The 24,632-nt window shown below is 40.0% G+C and overlaps 1 protein-coding gene across 2 annotated transcripts; it reads left to right on the top strand.

Annotated features, from left to right (window-relative positions):
- The first annotated feature begins 723 nt into the window (after positions 1-723).
- LOC107795503 (E3 ubiquitin-protein ligase SP1) lies at positions 724-22,883 on the top strand. Of its 2 annotated transcripts, XM_075219152.1 has the most exons (11): positions 724-1,133; positions 1,288-1,340; positions 2,913-3,037; positions 3,135-3,230; positions 3,356-3,493; positions 4,283-4,348; positions 5,525-5,637; positions 6,088-6,198; positions 7,156-7,199; positions 7,295-7,394; positions 22,497-22,883. In XM_075219152.1, exons 1-11 carry the CDS (start codon positions 1,060-1,062, stop codon positions 22,597-22,599), a joined length of 1,023 nt encoding a protein of 340 aa, XP_075075253.1. In that variant the 5' UTR covers positions 724-1,059; the 3' UTR covers positions 22,600-22,883. The 2 variants fall into 2 exon arrangements, with proteins under 2 accessions (XP_075075253.1, XP_075075254.1); XM_075219153.1 differs by lacking the exon at positions 2,913-3,037 and having other exon boundaries at positions 921-1,133; positions 3,169-3,230.
- The last annotated feature ends 1,749 nt before the right edge of the window (positions 22,884-24,632 follow it).

Consider the following 24,632-nt stretch of genomic DNA (forward strand, 5'->3'; position numbering starts at 1 on the left):
GGGAAAACCAATTAAGTAGCGGTTTAGGTCCGAATTTGGAGGCCTTTTCCTGTAAATAAACATAAACAAATAATGGGAAATTTTTCGAATTTAACCCTCTACTATACTTTTTGATTTTTCCCTTCCCAAAACTTTTAGGTAGATAGGAATTGAAATTCTTTTTACTAATGTTTCCTTGTCTCTATTGAGATTTTAGGTCTTCAAGGTTTATATTCTCTTTATTGATTTATATACTATAGGAAATGTTTTAATTTATATATGTTATACTTTAAGACCATTAATTTTTTTGTGTATGTCTCATATATATCCTTGATTTTACTAATAAAACTTCAGCACAAATTGAGTGGACATAGGTGACATCTTAATTAGGCTAAAAAAATTAATTATTTATCGAAATTACAAAAATTTAAGTCCTTTAGTCCAAAAGGACATAGACCAGTCAATTTGATAATAACATGGATAAATTTGAGGCAAATTTTAGCGAAGAGAAAATTATTCTAACTCTACAATTCAAGGACAATAATTTATAGTTGTAGTACCTTTGTTTATGTCTTCCAAATGAAGAAACAATATTTATTATTCATTCATAGGAGTAAAAAGAAACTTTTTTTTAGGAGTTAAAACAACTTGAACCCTAAGTAAAGTATAATAAATTTCCTAAACTAAAAAGATTGATGTCCAAGTAATTTTATATGGAATAGACATCTACATACAATTTAATTTACAACAGTGTGACATCAGAGGATAACTGGAGTTTGAAGTATTGCCGATCATCCTCTTACCCACTCTTGGCATCTTATGGAGTGTCTTCATCTTCAAATTCCTTTAATTTTTTTAATCCCCTTTTCAAATAATTCTCTCTTTTCAGCTTTTTAATATTCTCATAATTATATAAATTTCGCACTTTTATTTGTCGTATGGGTTCTAGTGCCCTGATAATTGTTTGCCTTACTACGAATTTCATTCTTAGGGCCAAGAATTAGTTTTTATCTCTGTCAATTTTGTTCTTTTTTCTTCTTCTTCTTTTTGTTCGGTTTATTATTGGAGCTACTACAGAAAATGGTACCGTGGGGCGGATTATCTTGCTGTTTGAGTGCAGCCGCTCTTTATCTTCTCGGCAGGAGTAGTGGAAGGTTTATACCTTTATTTTTCCACCTTTTTATTTATTTACTTATCTTAAAATTTTCATCTTTTTGTTGTTTTCTCTTTTCTGGTTCTCGAATTTTATTGCGCTATTAACTATATGCCCGTGAATTAAAATTGGGTTTTTTTGTTTTCCTAATTCAGAGATGCTGAAGTGCTTAAATCCGTTACAAGGGTCAATCAATTGAAGGATCTTGGTAACTAACTTTAGCTCTGTGAATTATTTATTGTGTAGACCAATATGTATTTTTTTTTTATATTCAGCTTACCATTATTAATTTAAAACTGGAAAAAATAGAGGCTCTAACTTATGTGGTGGAGCTAGGATTATTTATTGTATTCAGCTTACTATTGGGTTCTGCCGAAGTATATAGGATGAGAGAGTACCAAATGGGAGCTAGGTTCCGACCATATTCCAGTGAGGCTGTGTTAGCTGAAATACTTAGGCAATTCAGTACCATGGTAAGTTCAGTAAGTTGGGGGTTTACTATGCAAATTGGATGTTGAAAAGGTGTATAACCCTGCAAATTTGAATATTCCTCTTATATGGAGGAATGAACTTTTTAGGAGCAGTAGAGATATTAGACAAGGATATCCCCTATCTCCATTGTTGTTCCTTCTAGTTATGAAGTCACTCGCAAATTACTGAACTAGCTTTGAACATGAGGGTATAACTGTTTCATTGTGCATGAACAAGAGATATTAGATACTTATTCAATGGAGAGATTGGTATGATCTGGAGCAGTTTTGGGACCACGAGTCAACATGAGAAAGTCGGAATCAATGCTGGTAAGAGAAATGCATACTAGGACGTAAGTTGTGTCACTGGCTGCAGAATATATTGGATTACCTTTGGGAGACAAGTTTAAGCCTAGAGTAGTGGAGGTCGATGGTGGAGAAATTCGAGAGGCTCGAGAGTTGGAAAAAGCAGTTTTGTCAAAGAGATCAAAGTAAACATTTGTAAAGTCAGCTTTGTCTAGAATTCCTACCTACTACATGTCCCTGTACGTTTGTCTTTTTCCTATCTTATAGGAACAAATGAAGTATCATTAGTTGAATGGAAGTGGGTGATCAAGCTCCAATTTGTGCCCAAGTCTGAATGCCACATTATGGCGAACAACTTAAGGAAGACATACAGGGAATGATTATTGATTAACTGGTGTTGCGTGTGCAACCGTGTAAGAATGGAGAGGAAGATATAGATCATTTAACTACACATTGCACTTTTTCCACTACTCTGCGAAGCTTCATTTATTGTGATTTTTAAAATTGCTTTCGCTACTACAGTGCGGTTACATTCAAGAACCGGGGAAATGGCCTTGACAAGTTGGAGGAAGATCAGCATCGAGGAAGATAAAGAAAAAAATTAGCAAGGTCCTACCTTTATGTATATTCTGGTTTCTGGAGATAAAGAGTAGCAGATTATTTGAAGGAATTGAAAAGCGCTTGTGGAGAATAAGAGTTCTTTACTTTGTTACTTGTATTTTGTGTGTAAAGACGATATCCTTTATGTATGGATAGTGGATGGAATTTCTGGAGGATAAATAAAACATGCGTTATTGTAATTCAGGCACGATCTTGGTGCAATTAATAAAATGATATTCGACTAAATTAAAAGAAAGACAAACATGTGTTCACTACGCATCATTACCAATTCTGGAGTTTGGAACTTAATATTGGATAGTTGCACTGTATACATCTTATTATTGCCTCTTATTAGCTAACTCTTTCAAGTTTGAATGATCTTTGTACTCCCTTTTTTTTTTTAGCACAACTACTAGATACTGCATCCAAAGTTTTGCCTCTTGTGGTTACGGTATCTGGAAGGGTTGGTTCAGATACACCAATTAACTGTGAGTTAAGTGGTTTACGAGGCGTGATCGTGGAAGAAACAGTATGTTGCCTCGTTCTTTATGTTGCCTCGTAATAGCGTAGGATGTCTATATTTCCTTTCAATGCTGTTATATTAAATATTATTGATATTATTACAGGCCGAGCAACATTTTCTGAAACACAATGATGCAGGTTCTTGGATACAGGATTCTGCATTGATGCTCTCGATGTGTAAAGAAGTTCCTTGGTACCTGGTTGGAATGACTTCCCTCTTGTCTTCCTATCTTAATAATCTTGCAGGCCGTATAGATGAAATTTTTAAAAAATTTGTGGTACTTAAGTTTATGCATTTTTTGATTGTTTTTTATTTGTGTATTAGGATGATGGCACAGGCCGTGCTTTTGTAATTGGTGGTCGTGGTGCCTCGGGATTGGTACTGACAATTGGAAGTGAAGTCTTCGAGGAAGCCGGACGGTCATTTGTGCGAGGGACATTGGATTATCTCCAAGGTCTTAAGGTCTGTTTTGACATACAACTTCTGTTCTACGTGTAAGTCATATTCATGCGTGGGTATGGTTTCGCTGTCTAGTTCACTTTGAGTGAACAAGGAGGAGGAGAAGTAAATGGGAGAGGACATGAAAGAGAAGGGAAGGAGAATATCTCTCCACATTTTTCTCCACCGAAATTGCATGAAGGCAAGGATGTGAATCTTGTTTTAATAGCACTGTTTGTGCTAGTTTATTTATAAAAATTATCTTACCTTCTCAAAAAAAGGATATGAATCTTCTCTTTCTTTGCCAATTGTACCGAATAATAAGATAGGAAGAACTAGTTACCATGAAGAGGAAAACCGACCTGTTTTTCTCTCCTATTCTGTCTACTTCTCAGTACCAGTCATAGTGCAGGTTGTAATTGTTTTTTTCATAACTGTGCGCATCTTTTGGTCAACCTAGTGTACCCCTTAAACTGGTGTCTTAAGTATCAAACTCTTCCTTGAGTATTGCTCCTGGGAGTTAGGAGTTAGGACAGATGAAAAGCAAAACTTCTCAAGATGGTAATTTTGGTACCCTTGACAAAGATGCAATATCCGCCTAGCTAATTATTCAAACTCTAAATCTTGTTGATGGTAACTTTGACTCCAACCTATTTTCATACATTCCTGGCAAGGCTATTTCCAACTAGCTTTATAAGTGTAGAAGGTAGTGTATTGCAGGAACCCACTCTCATCAGTCACTTGCATATCTGCTGTGTAACCATGTATTTATGTATTTTGATGAAGTTAATTAAGTGATGGTTACTTTTGAAGATGCTTGGAGTGAAGAGGATTGAACGTGTGCTACCAGTTGGTACTTCTTTGACTGTTGTTGGCGAGGTATGATATGCCTTTTGAGTAGAGATTGTTACACCTGCTTCACATATAGACACTTTTCTTTTCTTCTTTCTGAAGTGACACTCAATTTTTTTTTATGTCTTTTAATCATAGTTGATGACAACATTCTTAGCCATTTATTGAGATATGATACGATACATCTGATAACTGAGTAGCTGGTTTTTTTATGCAGTTCATATGTTCTTTGTGAAATGCCTATTATTTTAGTATTTCTAAATTAAAAAAGAAGAAGAGGAAAGCTGAATAATATAGTAAATCTGAATATGACTAGGTTACTGTCAAGACTTGCCTGAGATTTGATAAAAAAACTGTTAAGAACTTATGATCAGAAGAATTTGGTAAAGTCTGTCGAACTGGTGCCACAGTACTTTACCTGAAAGCAAAACTGTTGTTTTTTGCCTCATAGAAGGAGCAACAGACATTAACAGAATTTGGATGATGCTAATACCTAAATTCTGTCAACTCATTGACTACCCGCTCTATGTATTCCTAAAGTAATGGTAAATAAAGCTGATGACCACTGATAAGAAAGCTAGAGAAACGGAACACCTTCTATATACTTATCAAGTCTCAGTACCTTCTTATAATTGGTATTTATCTGAATTAGAAATATTAGTATTAGTTGACGCATTCTTTTGTTTGAAAAAAAATTGTTATTCTTGGGGGTTAAAAAGGAGGAGACTTCCTAAGAGGATTCAACTCTATATATAAGAAACTCAAATTGATCCAAGAGATACAGAAATTTAACTATACCTTTGAATAACATAAAATGCATATCAAAAGTGTATTAACATAAAAAAAAATATACAAAATGGCTTGGGTCTTTTGTTGCAACTGGGAGGAGCAAGCATCCAAAGTTTGGACTTGCTTTAAATTTGCCATTCCTCGTGTTTTTCATTTGTCATCATTACCTGATTGGTAGGGAATACTTTAAAGGAAAATTAATAAATAAAACAAATAACATACATAAAAAACTAACAAGGAAATAAGAGTATGAACATTCATCCAATATTACAATATTACTCTAGCTATGCTTAAGCATTCATTGTTCACTTGTACTACATTAGTCTGCTTAAACACCAGTCACCCCCTCTCTGGTGCAGATAAGAGCTGTTTGTAGAGTGTAACAAGTTCCTTTTACCTTTATAATTGTTTCAGGCTGTTACGGATGACATTGGAACAATTCGGATCCAGCGACCGCACAAAGGCCCGTTTTATGTCTCTGATAAAACTATTGACCAGCTCATTGCAAATCTTGGGAAATGGTCAAGGTTAGTATGCTTTACTTTCCAACTATAATCACCCCTATATTTTCCCAAGTAACTATACATACACAGGCTGGCCAGTGGCGTCCAATGTTAAGTTCAAACTCATTGCCATGAGTACATTCTATTAGGGTAGTGTATTTTATAAGATCTGTATGAAGCACCCTACCACTATCATATCCGTTCAACACATATATTTTCAGGAAAAATGGAAGTTCATAAAATAACTTGCATGAACATGTCAATTCCCCCATGAGTAGGGGAAGGGGGGGTGTATTTAAGTGGAGAAGGGTAGAGGCACTGGCCTATTATCCACCGAGTTTCATACGGTGCACCAGCTTGCCCCGGGGGATTTTGCAGTATTAAAAAAAACTCCCTCATGAGTATGTCTATATGCGCCCAGGAATTGTTTATGGTGGTCCCATAAATAGTATTGATAAGTTCTTTTCCTTTCAGATGGTACAAGTATGCTTCAATGGGCTTTACAGTCTTCGGTGTATATCTACTTGTGAAGCATGCTTTTCGTTATGTGATGGAACGAAAGCGTCACTGGGAATATCGCAGGAGGTATGTTTAACCTAAGACTCTTAAAACTGCAGGGTTCTTTTTCTCCCTTTTTTTTCCCTTTAATATTCCCTCCTTAGTTTTGTGTCTTGTAAAGTACTTCTTAGATGTTTGGCTACCTTGATGCTTGTACAAATTACTATGGTGTAGGAGTTTTACCTCACTATGTTTTCTTTTCATGTTTGATTTCAAGGACCCTCCTTAGATTTGTGTCTTGTAAAGTACTTCTTAGAGTGAGGAGTTCTACCTCACTCTGTTTTCTTGTCATGTTTGATTTCAAGGATGAGGTGAGATGCTGCTAGTTTAAGACGTCACTTTCTTTAGGCTGCGTCAGTTAGCTCAATCGGGGGATCAATGAGTTGCTTAGAAAGATGCTTTTGAAGATGGAAAAGCCACAAAGAGTAATTTAGGGAGAAGAGTTTGATGTAGAACCAAGAAAAGAGGGTAGAGAAGACTGAGAAAATGAGAAAGGGAGAAGAGAGAAAGTTAACGGGAGAGTGAGAGAAGAGAGAAGCTGTAACGAAGAGATACTCAGAAAGTGTTCATTCATCAACTGCTTTAAATTAAATTACATAAGTGTCTTATATAAGGACAGGGAGAAAAATGAAGAATTTAGACATGTCTAGAGAAACTTTAACATCAACTTAAAACTATCTTGAGTAGTGAAATTTTGCTTCTTTTTTTCTTCTTGTTCCCTAAAATTACCAATGCAGAAAGGTATTTTCTTCTTTAGTGATCTAGATCTCGACGCTTATGGCATTGAACTTACTAGAAATATATTCGTGCAGCAGTTCGTTTGGAGTGGAAAAGATTGTGCGCCTGTCATTCTTATGTTCTTATATTACAGAATTCCTCCAATTGATGCCTTTGCAATTCTGTACATTTCAAGTGACAATTTTGCTTTTTCTGTTTTTCTTTTTTCGGTAATAATCCTAATCCGAGAAACACTTGATCGTGCAGAGTTCTTGCTGCTGCTGCTAAAAGGACAGGACATGAGGATGAAGGTAGCCTGCTCGGTTTTCATTCTTCTATCATGTTGTCTCAATCCTTGGTTGCTTTGCCATCAAACTGTACTATTTTGCTTCCTGTCGTTTTGTAGGTTCTAATGCTACAACTGAGAATGGAGTGGATACTCACCATTTAATGCCAGATTTATGCGTCATATGCTTGGAGCAGGAATACAACTCAGTTTTTGTCCCGTAAGACCCTTTTAACTTACCTCTGGTTATTTGGGATTCTTATGATTTAGTCTATTATATTACCATGGTAAGGGCATTTTGCTTCTTTTTTTTTTTGAGAAGGTAACAAGTTTTATAAATTAAGTAGAAAAACCTTTAGCATAAAGATTATGCTAAAGGTTAAAGATAGTTACAAGACCCTCGAAAAGGAGCCAAAACGCAAATCCAGACTTGTGGTAGTTACAAAGACCCAATAATATCCACTATAGCTCTACATCCTCTACCAGAGCTTCTTTAAACCAAAAGTGAAACAAAAATATACAATTCGTCTTGATCTTCTGTTCAGTGTTAGCTCTATCTTCAAAGCACCTTGAATTCCTCTCCAACCAAATTGTCCACCAAATACATTCTCGGATCAACCTCAACCAATGCTTCTGCCTCAATAGAATACCTGGGTCATTCCAACAAGCTAACATTTCTGTAGTTGTCCTAGTCTCCTAGGTATTGCCCATTTCACACCTTTCATGCTCATGAAAAGATACCACAGCCTACTAGTTACTTTGCAATGTAAAAAGAGGTGGCTGTTTGTTTCAATCTCTTTTCCACACAAGAAACATTTGGAACACATAAGCATTCCTCTCATTAAACAGTCATGAGGTAGAACAACCTCTTTGACTACAAGCCAACAAAAGCAAGCCACTTTAAAAAGGATTTTCACCTTCCAGATGTGCTTCCAGTGCCATGTCCCATTGTTCATGTGACCAGTTCAAGATTCCATTTGCTGACTTTACAGTATATACTCCTCCGTTGTTTCTTTCCCATATAAGGCTGTCGTCTTCTTCTGTGATGCCCTTAAAGCCATCCAACAATTTGTAGAATTCAATCACTCTCGTAACCTCCCAGTCATTGAGGAACCTTCTGAACGTAACATTCCACCCCTGCATACTCCATACCTCAGCCACAGTAGCTTGGGTTTGCTACACTATAGTGAACAAATCTGGAAAAGCCTCTTTAAGAGGTCCATTACCAATCCAATCATCATTCCAGAAAGAAGTTTTATTGCCATTCCCCACTTTGATACTAACATTGCTGATAAATTGTCGCGCCCCAACCTCGGGAGGCGCGACCGGCGCTCAATCGAGTGAACCCAACTGAGCAAGCCTTATCGAACACTTTCTACCCAACTCGAAATGATTAAGGAAACCATGCTTTCGTTTATTTAAACAATAGGAAAGATTGCACATTCAACATTGCTAGTTCATTTTTCATCACAACCTTAAACCGTAGTTAAGTTCCCAAGATTCAATACAATTTCACTTTAGAGAAACAAGAGTTAGAATTACAATATAGTTCATAGACCCATCCAACAACCGTACATAACCCACACATACGTCTATGGAGCCTCTAAGGATACAAAAGACAATGATGACAACGCCGGCAACAAGATCCCGGCTATACCTCAAGAGTGGATCTCTATATCAAAAGATGTACAACATAGCCTCTTGAAGGAGAAAGGGGCTCACCAAGGCTTTGAGAAGAAGGTACTCCGCTATGCACGATCGGCACTATCCGCAATGGAGCCACCTACATTCATTTAAAAATGTAGTGCCCCCGGCAAAAGGGACGTTAGTACCATGGAATAGTACTAGTATGTATAACTAAACACCATCTAGTTAGAAAGAACTTTCATACAAGAATAAAGAAATCACAAGTATAACTCGAACACTTTAAATGATCACAACATTATCAAATAAAAGAATCATACAATTTTCACCTCATTTTCCCATAGCTTTTAGTTTTGGGGCATTTCATATTGTTCATCATTGTCCACAATACCACCGCTATCTTGAGCGGAGTCCGATCTCGACCCGATCGGCTAGGTTGCCTCATTTGAGACATATACTTCAATCACAAATACAATACCACCATGTGTACGGCATGGCGTCCGATCTCGGCCCGATCGGCTAGGCCGCCTTACCAAGGCGTTTTCCTTTTCCATCAATCATCTCATTTCAATCTTTGTTTCACATATATCATTTCATAGGCATTTGGGCCACAATTATCACATCATTTCCACTTTCAATGTTAGATTTGTAGTTTAGGATAATATGTGCACACAATGGCAAATAAAATTGTAAGCATAGATGAGTCTTCACACAGATGGCACAATATATGCAGCTTCAATCTCACCTTAAGGTCTAAGCATCTCAATACATGATTCATATTCCTTGCACCCTTTCAAGTTATCAAGAATAGCACATTGATCATATTGAGACACATGTTTCACGCATATAAGGTCGCAACCCCAAATTCATGTGAAACAACAATCAATACAACAATTCAACTTTAATCTTACCGTATTTACACAAACACCAACGGAGCTCAATTTCTAAAAGACGGGGTTTTAGCCGTACATACCTCAGTAGAGCTTTCCTTAAACCCTTACAATAAATTCTGGAATTTCCTAGAAACTTCAATCTATTTTATGAAAATTACAAGTTGAACCAAGAATTAGAGGCATGAATGAGATTCCAACTCATTTAAGTAAATTATCAAGCACCAAGTGTGCACAGCGATTTTAGGACACTTTTGTGAGAGATTTTCATCATCCTATACCACAATTGTTATCTCTTTTGGTTCACAACCACCCCATACCCAATTATCTTTTATGCATGCAAGATTATTAGCCCTTATACCCATGAACCCCCTTGCTAATCACTTATTTTAATGGAAATTTCGAAATTATAGATGAGGGTACAAGCTCTTACCTCTTAGGGTGAAGACCTAGCAATTTCACTTGACAATCTTCAAGGATTTGGGGCAAGGATGGAGTGGGGACTTGATGAAGATCACTCCCTCTCTTTCTAGAACTTCCTCTCTCACTCTATATGCCGTGAAATAACAAGAAAATGGTCTAATGGGGTGTTTTTAATGGGATGGGGTCGGGTTATAAAAGTTAGAAAATAGGAGCCCCGACACGATTTGCGATCGCATAATGGACATGCGGCCCGCAAATTGGACTGCAGAAATGGTCCAAAAATCTGGACAAACTGTCTGGGTATGCGACAGAAATGCGGTCCGCATACATGTTCTGCGGTCGCATAGTGCACCGCAGTACTACCCTTCACAAAAATTCCAAGGGGATTATGCGATGACTATGCGGCCCGCATATTGATTATGCGATCGCATAATTGGCCGCATAGTTGGCCTCAAATTAACCAACACACTGACTGGCTCTGCGGCGACTATGCGGTCCGCATACCTATTATACGACCGCCTAATGGACCACAGAAACGCACTTTTCTGGCAAAATTTCTAATTGACTTCCATACACTAACACCATAGGGTCCATAAGCTCCCGATGTACACCACCTTCCATCTGCTCCATATTTTTCACAGATAACCTTCCTCCATAAAGCTTGATCCTCCAGAGAAAATCTTCATAGCCACTTCATAAGTAAACTCTTGTTATGTTGTCTCAAATTTCTGATTCCCAAACCTCCATCCCTCTTGCTTTTAAGCAAAGTGCTCCATTTACCAAATTGTAGGTCTTCTTGTCACGTCCTTAGTTGTTAACTAAGTACACGTGAGGCACTTGAAAACTCGCTCACGATCTTGCACAACTTGCTCACGTTCTTGCTATGTCAAGTCAGCCTTACTACACTCAAGATCGCTAAGAGAATGGAAGAAAGAACACAAGAGAATTATTAAAAGAAGCTTTAAATTAGAGCGAACTTGAATTGTTTGCTTGATGAATTACAAATGAATGACCCCCTTTATATACTAGTCTCTTAGGGGCTAGTGTGTAAATATTAATTATTACGCAAGTCCTTGATATTTACAAGATAAGAGCTTTTTCTAGAATTCTCTACAAGCCTAGAAGATTCTAAGGACTTTCCTAGCAAATCTATAAGGATCTAGGTTCTTCCTAAGGAAATGTCTATACCTCTCTAGAATCTTCTCACAAATGCTAGCCTTCTTCTTATGTAAGCTTCCACATGTCATTAATATATGCCAAATGGCGCCTATGTGGCATGATGACATGGCGGGTCATCACACTCTCCCCCACCTAATATTGCGACGACCGCGGCGCAATGTTGTTGCATAAACTCTCGGATCTTATTTTTGAATTGCCACAAGTCTTCATATCGTTCCCACGTGGCCTCCTCCGGTGATTGCCCTTTCCAATGGACGAGGAATATAGCGGTGGCTTTTTGCCCTTGTTTTCGCCTGGCCTGATAATCTATGATAGCCTCAATCTCCCGATCATGCGAGGCAGTGATAGTCATTGGCGCCCGACTTGATTGGCCCTTACTCGGATCATCCTTATCTTCATGATATGGCTTAAGCATGCTAGCATGGAAGACAGGGTAGATCTTGAGATACGATGGCATGTCAAGCTTGTATGAGATCTTGCCTACCTTGGCGACGATCTTAAATGGCCCCTTATACTTGCGAATCAGATTCTGATGCATGCCCCGTAGTGCCTTGAAGTGTCTTGGGTTAAACTTCACCATGACCATGTCCCCAACTCTATAGTATGTGGGACGCCGCTTACGGTGCGCAAACTTCTTCATCTTCTTAGTTGCCTTATCCAAGTAGGACTTAGTAGTGTCGAGCTGCTCCTCCCATCCTTTGGCCATATGATAAGCCCCTAAACTCTTTCCCTCGAACGCGACTGGTAATGAATGTGGAGTTTGTGGTTGTTGGCCTGTGGCTAGCTCAAATGGTGTCCGCCCAGTGGACTCACTCCGCTGCAAGTTATAAGAGAATTGGGCGATGTCTAGGAGCTTTGCTCAATCTTTCTGATGCGCGCTTACATAATGCCTCAAGTAGCATTCTAGTAAGACATTGACTCGTTCCGTTTGTCCATCCGTTTGTGGGTGGAAACTAGTAGAAAAGTGCAGCTCCGTACTAAGTATGTCAAACAACTCTCTCCAAAAGTTTCCAGTAAAGCGGGGGTCTCGATCACTGATTATATGCCTTGGTAAGCCCCAATACTTCACCACGTTCTTAAAGAACAGCTTGGCGGCTTCCTTGGCTGTGCAACCTGGTGAGGCGGGCATGAAGGTGGCATATTTGGAAAATCTATCCACGACCACCATAATAGTACCATAACCGTTGGACCTTGGTAGGCAAGTGATAAAGTCCATAGCCACGCTTTCCCATGGACGCTCTGCAACTGGTAGTGGCTCCAAAAGTCCTCCGGGTTGTTGTTGCTCAACCTTGTCCTGCTGACATACAAGACAAGTCTGCACATAACATTCTATATCATCTTGCATGCGTGGCCAATAGTAGACTGACTCAACCAAGGCCCTAGTGCGACGTTGGCCTGGATAACCAGCCCACATTGTATCATGACTCTCCCTTATGATCCGCCGTCTAATGTCTCCAAACTTAGGCACGTAGACCCGCCGACCTGTGGTAAGTAGTAGGCCGTCTTCTATCCAAAACCGTCTTGTTTTGCCTTTGTTGGCTAACTCAATAAGCTGTTTGGCTGCTAGATCATGCTTCATGCCTTCTTTTATAGCCTCCCTAATGTCCCATCTCGCTGAAGTAATTGCAGCAAGCTCGACTTTTCGGCTCAAGGCATCGGCTACAACATTACCTTTTCTCGGCTTATACTCCAGCGCATAATCAAACTCGGCCAAGATATACTGCCACCTAGCCTGCTTTGGTGTGAGCTTCTTCTGTGTCTGAAAGTAGCTAGTAGCCATATTATCAGTCTTGACCACGAACCTCGACCTAAGCAGATAATGTCTCTATGTACGAAGGCAATGCACAATGGCAGTCATTTCCTTCTCTTGTACCGTGTAACCCTGCTCTTTTCTCATTTAACTTGCGGCTCTTAAATGCTATGGGGTGCTTATCCTGCATCAGGACACCCCTAATGGCCAAGTCTGAAGCATCTGTGTGCACCTCAAAAGTTTTGGCAAAGTCAGGTAATGCCAAGACTGGCTCCTCTATTACAGCTGCCTTAAGGCCTTCAAACGCCTTTTGACAATGTGTTGTTCTTCTTTAGCAACTCAGTCAATGGTGCGGCCTTTGCTGAGTATCCACTGATGAACCGACTATAGTAGTTAACAAGGCCAAGGAAGGATCTCAACTCAGTTACCTTTATGGGTGCCTCCCACTCCTGGATAGCACGTACCTTAGCCTCGTTCATGTGTAGCTCGCCATTGCTAATGACATGGCCCAAGAAGTGCACCTTTGATTGTGCAAACTCGCACTTCTCTCTCTTGATGTATAGCTCGTTCTCCCGCAAGACTTGGAAAACCTTCCTTAAGTGCTCCATGTGTTCCTCCAAGGTGTTGCTGTAGATGACATAGTCATCTAGGTACACTACCACGAACTGATCAAGGTAGGGATGAAAAATCTTGTTCATAAGGGTGCAAAATGTGGCTGGTGCATTGGTTAAGCCGAAGGGCATCACCAACCATCAAAGGCTCCATATCTCGTCACACATGCTGTCTTTGGCTCATCCCCTTCCGCAATGCGAACCTGGTAGTAGGCCTTTTGAAGATCTACCTTGGTAAAGTACTTGGCTTGCCCAAGTCTATCAAACAAGTCAGCAATGAGCGGGATCGGGTACTTATTCTTCATAGTGACCTTATTAAGTGCTCGGTAGTGTATGCACAAACGCAACAATCCATCCTTCTTCTTCTGGAACAATACTGGTGCGCCAAAAGGTGCCTTTGATGGGCGAATATGACCAGCATCTAGCAGCTCCTTCAATTGTTTCCTGAGCTCCTCTAGCTCGGGAGGTGCCATACGATATGGGCAAATGCAGGTGGCTTAGCCCCTGGCTCCAACTCAATCTTGTGATCCACCTCTCGCCTGGGCGGCAAGTGCTTAGGCAACTCCTCGGGCATGACATCTTTGTTTTCCTTAAGCAACTTCTCTATGCAAGGCGGCACTGTCTCTTGAAATTTTTTGTCTTCCTCTAGACTTGCAATGGTTGCCGCGAACGTCGGCTCCCCCTTCTTGATCCCTTTGACAACCTGCATAGCTGAGAGTTGTGCTTGGATCTGTCCGTGTGGCATAGTCACTCTAGGTACCATGCAAGCTCCTTCTCGCTCCATAACCAAGAGACGTTGGAGGTAGGGGTCGATTAAAGTATGACAATGTCTAAAGAACTCTTGCCCCAGTATGATGTCAAAGATATCCATAGCGGTTATGGTAAAGTTTGTCATACCTTTCCAAGTTCCCAATTTGACACCAACTCCATTAGCTACTCCACGAGCATTCTGTATCTCGACATTCACGGTCTTGACGCGAGAGTTGGTTGGAGCAAGCTTCAATTCTAGTCTATTTGCGGCAGCCTCAGTCACGAAATTATGAGTTGCTCCAGTATCCACCATTGCACGAGCGGGCTTGTTGTTGATGGTGAGATCCACGTACTGATTGCCATTCTCGGTAGGTTGGATAGCTTGCTTCGTGACAGCACCACATAATCCGATCATACCCAACTGTGCGGTTCCTGGACTCTCTCCTTGTGGCTGCTCCTTTCGCTCACGTACCATGGCACTGAGGCTCTTGAGGTCAGGACAATTCCTGAAGCCATGTGGCCCTCCGCATATATAACATCCCTTCTTCTCGACCTGCGCCTTCTTCTCGGAGTAGCCCTGACGACCACTCGACCTTTTGAAATCTTGAGTCTTGGAGTATTGTTCTTGTATCTCTTCGACTTTGCCACGGTCTCCCCCACCTTTGGCATTGTTAACCTTTGACTCCTTGACATTGCCTTTGTCGTGCTTGTCATGCCTGAAATCCATTAATGATTCGGCCTCCACTATGGCTTGGTCTATATCAGTGACTTGTCGGCGTTGCAACTCCTGCTTAGCCCAATTTTGCAACCCGTCCATGAAGTGGAACAACAAGTCATCATTGGTCAGGTTGGGGATTTGAAGCATAAGGGTAGTGAACTCCTTGACATAGTTACGTATGCTCCCTGTTTGGTTCAATTCCCTAAGCTTGTGCCTTGCCTCGTACAAGACATTGTTTGGAAAGAACTGTCGCTTGAACTCCGCTTTGAACTGATCTCTTGTGCTAATAGTACATAGACCTTTATCCACGTCGGCCATCTTCCTTCTCCACCATAGCATGGCAGTCTCTGAGAGGTACAATACCGCAGTGTTGATCTTGGCCTCGTCGTCCCTCACTTTGCCGTGCCTGAAGTAGTTCTCCAAGTAAAGGAAGTTTTCCACTTCTTGTGCATCACGAACACCTTTGAACACCGAGGGTTTGGGAGCCTCGATCTTGGCCTCCCTCGTCACCACAACATTGCTGGCTACCTCGGTCACGCCAGCATTGACATCCTCCTCGAGTGACTCTATCTTTGCCTTCATAGCATCGATAGTACTCAAAGCCTCCATGAGTCTGCACTCTAAGGCAGTGATGGTTTGCCTTAGTTCCATCTCAGTCTGTGTACGTCCCTCCAAGTCATTTCGGATACTCTCAATCTCTTCAAGAGTGTGCCCCTCAAGAACGTTAAGGGTGTCTTCCACCTTCCCCAAGCGTTGGCCAAAGATCTCCACGACGTCCATCCCCGCGTTCATCTTCATTACCCACTCTTTACCGAGCGAGACGTCCTCTGGAAGGACCTCCACTTCATCCTCGCTCGCCTCAGTGGCAGATGGTTCTTGGAATGTAAGTCCTTCGTTTGACACAACCTCAGGTGGCACCTCCTGGCTCTTGTTGGTGGCATTCCTCTTTTTGCTACGGCCACTCTTGCCAACAGCATCCTGGATGACGTTGGCTTGGGTGTTGGCAGCGTTAATTTCTCCGTCGTTCGCCATTCCCTTAGTTGAAACCTTCACTCTGATACCACGTTGTCACGTCCTTAATTGTTAACTAAGTACACGTGCGGCACTTGACAACTCGCTCACGATCTTGCAAAACTTGCTCACGTTCTTGCTACGTCAAGTCAGCCTTACTACACTCAACTACACTCAAGATCGCTAAGAGAATGGAAGAAAGAACACAAGAGAATTGTTAAAGGAAGCTTTGTATTAGAGAGAACTTGAACTGTTTGCTTGATGAATTACAAATGAATGACCCCCTTTATATATTAGTCTCCTAGGGGCTAGTGTGTAAATATTAATTATTACACAAGTCCTTGATATTTACAAGATAAGGACTTTTTCTAGAATTCTCTACAAGCCTAGAAGATTCTAAGGACTTTCCTAGCAAATCCATAAGGATCTAGGTTCTTCCTAAGGAAATGTCTATACCTCTCTAGAATCTTCTCACAAATGCTAGCCTTCTTCTTATGTAAGCTTCCACATGGCATTAATATATGCCAAATGGCGCCTATGTGGCATGATGACATGGCGGGTCATCACATTCTTCTCCTTTTTCCTTGCCATATGAATTTCCTCCTTAAAGCATCCACTCTTTTCTCAACTTTTACAGGAATTGGGAAAAGAGACATCGTATAAGTAGGAAGAGCATCTAGCTCACTATTGACTAAAGTAATCCTCCCTCCCAGAGAAAGATAATTTCCTCTCCATATAGCAAGTTTCTTTTCACACCTCTCCAGCACCTCATTACATAACTCCTGGGATCTATTTTTTGCTCCCAAGGGCATCCCCAAATATGTTGTTGGGAGATTTCCCACTTGACAGCCTAGCACCCCTACGAATCTTTGAATGTTGGTGACCTCATTAACTGTGTACACCTGTGATTTACTCCAGTTGACATGTAGCCCTGAGACAGCTCCAATTGACATCCGCATAAAGCATATGAGTAATATCCAGATTGCTACTGACATTATTCACTGCCTTGAAACCCCTTAACAACCTCTCCTGGTTTGCCTTCTTAATCATACTATTCAGACCTTCTATTACAATTATAAGAAGGAAAGGAGACAGAGGGTCTCCTTGCCTTAGCCCTCTCTGTGAAGAAAAGAAACCCTCTGGAGAACCATTAACTAGAATGGAAAACTTAATTGTTCCAGTTTATATTGTCATATGCCTTCTCAATAACCAGTTTGCCAAGGATCCCAGGGATCTTACTTTTAACCCTGGAATCAACACATTCGTTTGCTATTAGGGCTGCATCCATGATCTGCCTACCTTTGATAAAAGCCATTTGTTGAGTGTTAACCAGTTTGTGAATGACTGTCTTCAATCTCTCTATCAACACCTTTGAAATGATCTTATATACACTATTTATGAGACTTATAGGTCTATAATCTTTTAGTTCCATCGCCCCAGCCTTCTTTGGAATAATGCTACATAAGTAGCATTAAAGCTCTTCTCAAACAATTCTTGTGAGTGGAAGTTTTGAAAAGTATTCATCAAATCTTCTTTCACCACATCCCAACATTGAATAAAAAAACCTATGGTATAGCCATCTGGACCCGGAGCTTTGTCTGCTGCACAAGCCTTCAATCCCTCAATGATTTCTTGCTCTTCAAACTCCCTCTGTAGCCATTGCTCCTCTGCCTCACTAATTCTAGGACAATCTGGAAAATTGAACTCTGGCCTCCATGCTTCAGATTCAGTGTATAAGTGCTGATAAAAGGCTTAGATCTCACACTTTATAACTTCCTTATCATCCACTTGTATCCCATTAATGTTGAGCTTGTCAATGTTGTTGAACCTTCTGTGGGCATTTGTAATCCTCTGAAAATATTTAGTATTTCGATCCCCTTGTTTTAACCATTGAACTCTTGATTTCTGCCTCCAAATTAACTCCTCATTTTTGGCAATCTCTTCCAGTTCCATGACTAGGCTAGCCTTTTGCACCAACTCATCTTCAGAAAGATCCCTGGATTCCTGAACCACGTCTAGTACAAGAATTTTGTTCAAACAGATAGTTTTTAGAACCTCCAAATTTCCCCCTTGACCTGTCCATTCTTTCAGCTTAACTTTCAACAACCTGAGTTTTTTGGCTAGAACATAATCAGGTCTGCTCTGTACATCGAAAGAAACCCACCAGGAAGCTATTTTATCCTTGAACCCCTCTGTCCCCAACCACCAATTTTCAAACTTAAAATATGATTTTGTGTTCTCCCAAACCTCACATTGCAGAGAAATAGGGGCATGGTCTGAGGAAACTTTTGGAAGAATAACTTGTTTGATATCCCTAAAGTTTTCATCCCAGTCAGCAGAGAACAGAAACCTATCCAATCTCGACACTATACGAGAATTAACTCCCCTACTCCATGTGTAAATTCCCCCTTCAAGTGGTGGATCAATAAGCTCTAAATCCTCTACAAAATGAGTAAACTCTCTCATAGCTCTTGAAATTTTGTTGCCTCCCCTCCTTTCCTCCATAAATCTTGTAACGTTAAAATCACCACAAATAACCCAAGGCCCTTAAAAAACTCCCCTAGAAGCAGCTAACTCCCACCAAACTTCTCCCTCTCTATTCTATAATAAGGCCCATATACCCCAGACAAATGCCATGAAAAATTTTGATTTATAGAAAAGAAACTACAGGTTATGGAGTAACTCCCAACATTGACTATTTCCCCCCTCCATACTCTGCTATCCCATAATACCAAAATGCCCCCCCCTTGTACCGCTAGCCTCTAGACACCCAAATTTTACCCATCTATAACCCCATATCTATTTCACATACCCCTGTACATCCCCTTCAAGCTTGGATTCTTGAAGATAATAAATGTCTGCCTTCCAATTCTCAATTAGTAGTTTCACAACTCTTCTTTTGTTAACACGATTTAATCCCCTGACATTCCAAGAGATAATATTAACCTTCATTGATACACATTGCTAATAGATTTCCCCCTATTCCTAGAGCTTGACTCCGGAAAATTCATATTGAACACCAAATTTTGATCCTCCGAACTCCCTTTTTTTCCTTTTTGGAGTCGTGCACATCTTCATTGTTGACACCTCCCTCAACTCTTGTCTATGCCTATCAATTTTGAGAAACAGTTCTAGAGCTTCCCTTTCACAGCCCTGAAAATTTACCCTGTATGTCTTGCTCAATTTTAGAACATTTTTATGAACCCACAAAGAAGCTTCCATCTCTGCCTCGATAAATTGCACATCTAGAGGTTCTGCATCATCCACGGACCATGTCTCGTGGTCTTCTTCATCCATCAATTGGTTTAATCCAGAGGAAAGAGAAGAAAATGGAATAATTTCTCTGTGAGAGCAAGATGCTCTAACCACCTGCTCCCCACCTTGCATGTTCATTACTTCTGTGGGTTCCTCATGTACTACTACATCTTGCAGTTTGTTTGTAACAGAAATAGGAGAAGAAAAGGGAGTAGTTTCTCTTTCAGGACATGTTGATCTAGCCACTTCCTCAAACCCTTGCACGTTCATTAGTTCTGTTGATTCTGTGTTGCAGATCTCTTCTTCTCTCTCCATCAGCGCAACCATAGCAAGCGATTCCCTTGTGCTAATGTTCGCTAATATCTCTGTTTCCATTGGGTCGGGCTTATTAAAAGAACCCAGAACCGAAAATCTATTTTTAATTCCCAGATCTGTACTCTTTAATGACCCGCAATTGGGCCCAGAAATTAAAAGACTCCCTTGGCCCATACCCTGTGGCCCAGTTGAATACTTCCCAGCTGGCACCTCTTTATCCACTGGGCCATGATTCAAATTCAAACTGCAGCTACCCTTAGTCACGTGACCCATCCCATCACCCCTTTTAACCCCTACGTCATAGTTACTGGTTGTGTCTCCCCTGTTCACCGCCGAAACCTCTGAAACAGATCTCCATATCACCGGCCCCACACCAAATCGGAATTGTGAAGATAATTCCATCTTTTTCTATCTCAATGCTACTGGGAACTGCTGTAACTGGGCCCTTCACTTTCAGACGAGCCCATTTAAGATGGTTACGCGGAGAAGTTTCTTCCTCTGTTTCGATCCAACCACCACATCTATCACCGATCTCCTTGAAAATTCTTTGTGACCATAGATGAGTGGTAATCCCAATACTCTTATCCTCACCCACTTGAGATTGGCAGTGGCCGGCAAACACTCTGCAACCGGCGCCCACCAGTCAAGACTCATTAAATTATTTCTCCAACTCCATTCCCCCAGTTTAGTTTGTTCAGCTAATTTTCTGGAAGGAAACTCAAATAAGAATTTTGGCCCATGTAACTCATACATCTGGACCCTTGGAATTGCGTTCCATTTGTTGCTAGCCCATCTCCGGATATCAGAAAGAGTAGGCAACTCCTTGCTGATTGCGAAGCTCCCGATCAGACACCTGCTCAACACGTCTTCATCACCTATAACTGAACCATTCATCACTATGCGTTGTACTGTCGACCGGTTCTCCGACGATGATTTAGAGGCTCCTTTTGCTTCCCACTTGTCGGACCTGAAAGCACCTCTGTACGAAAGATTCACAACTGTAACTACTGTAGGTTGTCTCTGTGTAGCAGGAGGCTCCCTATTAATGAACCTTTCTATCTTTAAAGCAAGTACCTTCCACCCCGAATTAAATGAAACTTCTGGAAGGATAATAACTGCTCTACATACCCCTTGCACTGTCATTGAACTTCTTGGCACAGTAAAAACTGAAGACATGATCCCGGGTCCTCCATCTCCTGAACTCATTCCCTTTCCCATCTGAAGCAATATGCAGAAGCTTACATAACCACTGCATAACCTTCCGACTCAAAGTCATCTTTCTCATGAAATTTGACTTCCTCTCCACCCATTCATACCAAACCTCTGGTTTATCTTTATTTTCTGTAATATCAAAAGACTTACCACTAGCGTTAAAATAGATTCTGTTTTCCATGATTAAAAGAGAACTAAGTTTTTAACACAATCACTAAGGAATGATTGAAGAAAAAAACTAAGTTGGTCTAAACACAAACTAACATCACACTAAAGCAAAAGCTTCTCTTAGACATTTCTTTATGAGTAGCTTCTCTTAGACATAAACATACATTGCATTTTGCTTCTTGCCATGGAGAAAGTACATGAAAAGCCACTACTGCAGTTTTAACGATTCCTCGCATCCCACTTCAGATCTTGTGTCCCTAGTTAATGCCACATTTCCTATCTCAATCAGTGGATTGTTGCCGTGTTGATGTTGAGACTTTAGAGATGCACCGTGTTAAATAAGACGCTCTGTGAATTAATAAATAACTGCTTCTGCAAGTTGTGACCGAGCACCCCTTTTTGCTAAGTTATGCTCTTCATAAATAAAAAGGCTTCATACCATTCGTCTTTAATCGCTATTACTTCAAAAAAATTAATTTTCAGGACAAATTGCTTTGCTGCAAAATTTGCATATCTATCAAGATTCATATTCCAACTCCAACTAGTTTGGAATGAGGTTTAGTTGTTGACTTGTTGTTTTATGACTAACTAATCACAATAGAAGCAAAGAGTTCATATAAGCAAGACCACCTAATTCAGGTAAAACTAGTTTACTGTTTACCTTACAGTGATAAGTGCGAGATTTTGGAACCTAGTTTCTCTTAAAAGTCTAATTGTTCAATATTGGAATGAGATGGTCCTGAATGGAACAGCATGTGTAGAGGACTCATATAGCTGCCTCAACTGGCTTTAGGTTCTTGGGTAGTCGAGTTAATTTGATTTGATTACTTACGGGTTAGCCCCCCTTTTCTCCATGTCTCAGCTGCCGAGTGAGATTCCGAGAAAGTAAACCTATATCCCAGACTTGTCATCAGGTTTTGCCTATGTTCCAATTGTCTTGCACTGGCAGCGTATGAAATCTGCACCATTCTATTGAAGTATTCTCCTCGTTTGATACACCCCATCTGGACAAATTTACTTAAACACACTGCACAAATTAACTCAAGGGCTTTGAGGGGTCAGAGTAGAAAAACGCAGGAAAACTGCGGTATAGGAGTATTTTGTTCCATCTCTTGTTCTATCGATGATTATCTATTGTATAATGTGGTGGTATTGCCTTAGAGTGGGCTGGCTTTGTTACTTGGAACAGGAGATGGGATAGGAACATGGGACTGAAGGTGGTGTATCCTCACCTCCAATACATTAAATAACTGCTGGATATTAACTGCCAAGCTTGAGCTACTGCCAAACTTGTGCACTTTACGTTGGTTTTATACAGAGCATACTCATTGTTCTGAAAATCCTATGTTTCTTGATACTATGATATATTTGGTGCACTTACCTGTTTGTTTCGCAGGTGTGGCCATATGTGCTGTTGCATGACATGCTCTTCACACTTGACAAACTGCCCACTTTGTAGGAGACGGATTGACCAGGTAGTGAAAACTTTTCGTCATTGATGTGCTCATTGTGTCGTAGCCTGAAGGTGACAGCACACATTGATGAGCAGAATCGATTCGCTCACTGTCATGTTGAAATCGTCTGCTGAAATATCATTTTCTCGCTCACAGAATCAATTCTTTTGTGCGGAAGTAGTTCTAATAGCTCGTGTGAAGGTTTAGGAGGTTTTGGTTGTGTTAGCCTTTCTTGAAACTCGAATTTAACCTGTATATAGTATTGAGCTGGATTAATTCGTAAATTGAGAAGTTTTATGCCAAATGATGTATAGCCTCCATTCATGCAATTATCTCTCCATTCAACGGTTTAACTTGTGCTTCTATTTCACACGCTCGGGCTGACACAATCTTCCCTCCATTTCTTATATTCGTTTAATGAACTGCGACCTCCAAAGCTTGTATTAGGAAAGAAAGTTTGATCTTCATCTGAGGTTGGAGGATTTTGTCGAATGTGAAGTGGACTGAGGAACTTATTGTCCCAAGTTGAAAATATACGGATAAACCATAATTTTCTTAGGGAGCATTTTATCCCCCAATGTGAGATTTTCCGGCGTGAATTTGGATTTAGTCGGGCTCAATGTGGGTACCGGACACCGGGTGGAAACCCAAAAAAAACATGATTTTCTTGGGAGTTTTTGATATTATTAAGTGGCAGCTAATGTGATCACTAACCTTCAAGCTCATTTGTTAGTCCATTATTCAGGACTCCAAGCCCGAATGCTCACTTTCTGGTTCTTGACTTGGAGTCTTGGACCATGCAATGAGCAAGAATGATTTTCTAAGATAGCTGGAGAAGCTCATTTCTAAACAATAAAAATTTCTTAAATTTTAATTTAAGGAACTCGTCCAAATTGGCACAAGGTTATTTAAGAGGTCTCTTTAATTCCATTTCCATCAAAGGTCTTTGAACTTTTATTTGGTTAAGAAATGGATTTCAGGTCTAACGCAATTTCAAAATTAACTCACGAGGGATCAGGACTATCTAAGGTCATATAAAGAAATAATTCATTCCTTCTATCAAGGTAGGGTAAATAAACACATTGTTGCATGCTTGTATATATGGAGTGTGAACAATATAACACCGTGCTCAATATTGAATAAACGGGTAGGTCTAGTTTGATATCATGATTAAAAGAAAAATAGAAAGTGAGCTTAATCGAATGTAAAAATTGCACCCATTTAACTTATACTTATTTTTTAAAAAAAAGTTTTAACTTGTACCCACTTTTTAAACAACTTCAGCCCCCTTTCTCCTCCTCCTTCTCCCAATGATCTTCATATCTCTCCGGAATTTAACATTGATGTAACAATATAATGGCTCGATTTATCATGTGTTTCATTGGTTTGGTTTTTTTTACTAGTCTGTTGTGCACACGGTTATGAAGCAAGAAAAGTACTCTTGAACAACTGATCCTAATCATCCTTCTCAAGAAAAAAAAAAGCAAAAAAGATTTCATGCTTTAAGTTATTACGTTGTATTGTATGAAATGCCTTTTGAGCTTATGGGTGAATTAAGTGCTGATGTTTTCCTACTTCATTCTTGTACAGTTAAGAATCTTGTTCTTCTTCTCTAATTTTCATATGGAAAGTCAGTTAAAACTTCAACTTTAAGAAAGTTGAAGTTCGCCAGTTACAAACAGAGCTGAAGTTCGTCAGTTACAAAAACTAAAACTTCGCCAGTTACAAAATAAAAAACTTCAGCTCTAGAGCTGAAGTTCGCCAGTTACAAAAATAAAAACTTCAGCAATTACAAACAAAACTTTTAGCAAATAGAGAACAAAACTTCAGCTACTATGCTTAAGTTCAGCAATTACAAACAAAAACTTTAGTACACTTGGTTCAGCACACTTGCTACTTCAGTCCCGTCTACTAGAATGCTGAAGTTTTGCGTGATTGATTTTGCTACTTCAGCCCCGTATGCTAAAGTTATGCGAAAAAGTGGGTACGCTTGCATTTTTTTTTTTGCAAAGCGGACACAAATTAAAACGTGACCCAAAAAACGGGTATAGATGCAAATGCCCCTAATCTAATCGCAG

Source organism: Nicotiana tabacum, chromosome 8 (assembly GCF_000715075.1).
Source record: "Nicotiana tabacum cultivar K326 chromosome 8, ASM71507v2, whole genome shotgun sequence".
Taxonomy (NCBI): domain Eukaryota; kingdom Viridiplantae; phylum Streptophyta; class Magnoliopsida; order Solanales; family Solanaceae; genus Nicotiana; species Nicotiana tabacum.

Coding starts and splice junctions, on each gene's coding strand:
- LOC107795503 (XM_075219152.1), top strand. CDS start 1,060: ATGGTACCGTGGGGCGGATTATCTTGCTGTTTGAGTGCAGCCGCTCTT. Junction 5,638..6,087: donor AATCTTGGGAAATGGTCAAG/GTTAGTATGCTT, acceptor TTTTCCTTTCAG/ATGGTACAAGTATGCTTCAA. Junction 6,199..7,155: donor CACTGGGAATATCGCAGGAG/GTATGTTTAACC, acceptor TTGATCGTGCAG/AGTTCTTGCTGCTGCTGCTA.